Source organism: Plasmodium gaboni, chromosome 14, assembly GCF_001602025.1.
Source record: "Plasmodium gaboni strain SY75 chromosome 14, whole genome shotgun sequence".
Classification (NCBI taxonomy): Eukaryota; Apicomplexa; class Aconoidasida; order Haemosporida; family Plasmodiidae; genus Plasmodium; species Plasmodium gaboni.
In genome coordinates, this window is record NC_031494.1 from 1,845,905 (window position 1) to 1,846,525 (window position 621).

The 621-nt window shown below is 20.6% G+C and overlaps 1 pseudogene across 1 annotated transcript; it reads right to left on the reverse strand.

Moving 5' to 3' along the window:
- On the reverse strand, positions 1–621 carry PGSY75_1449600 (hypothetical protein; annotated as a pseudogene; the record flags this gene model as incomplete). The annotated part of the gene is given in 2 exon segments: positions 1–296; positions 299–621. Coding segments are annotated over 2 exon segments (619 nt in total), but the record flags the coding sequence as incomplete, so codon positions are not given.

Below are 621 nucleotides of genomic sequence, written 5' to 3' on the forward strand. Positions count from 1 at the left end.
TTTTTTTCAACAATATCAGCATCTAATTCTACATAATCATTATCATCATCATTATTATTATTATAAGTAGTATAATTACTATCTATATTATTATATTTATTATAAATTTTGTTATTGTCTTTTGTATTTCTTTTCATACATGTAATTAAGTTCCTTTCGTTTTTTTTCATATATTCTATTTTATTATCTAATAATTGTTTTTTTAAATCTTTTAGTTGTATTGTTAATCTTTCATTCTCTGCTAGTAGAATTAACTGTTCTTGTCTAAACAATTTCAAATGTGAATCTGTATATTTAAAAATTTCTGATATCTATCTTTTTTTTCATGACGTATAGCACCAAAAGCATTCGTAATTAATTTATTAAGAGCGTCTTTTTTTAATTTATAATTTATATTATTACTTTCTATCAAGTTTATAAATAATTGTGCTGCTGATCCTTTTCTTAATGCTTTATAAGTAATTTTCCTAGCTTCATTTAAAGATATATAATTGGATTTTGTTTCTTTATCTCGGTCATCTAATATTTTCTTTAAACTACTTATTTCACTTTCTTTAGATAACAGTTCCTTTTTTAATCTCTTTTTATCTTCTTTTAATTTTTTATAATTCTCATCATTTG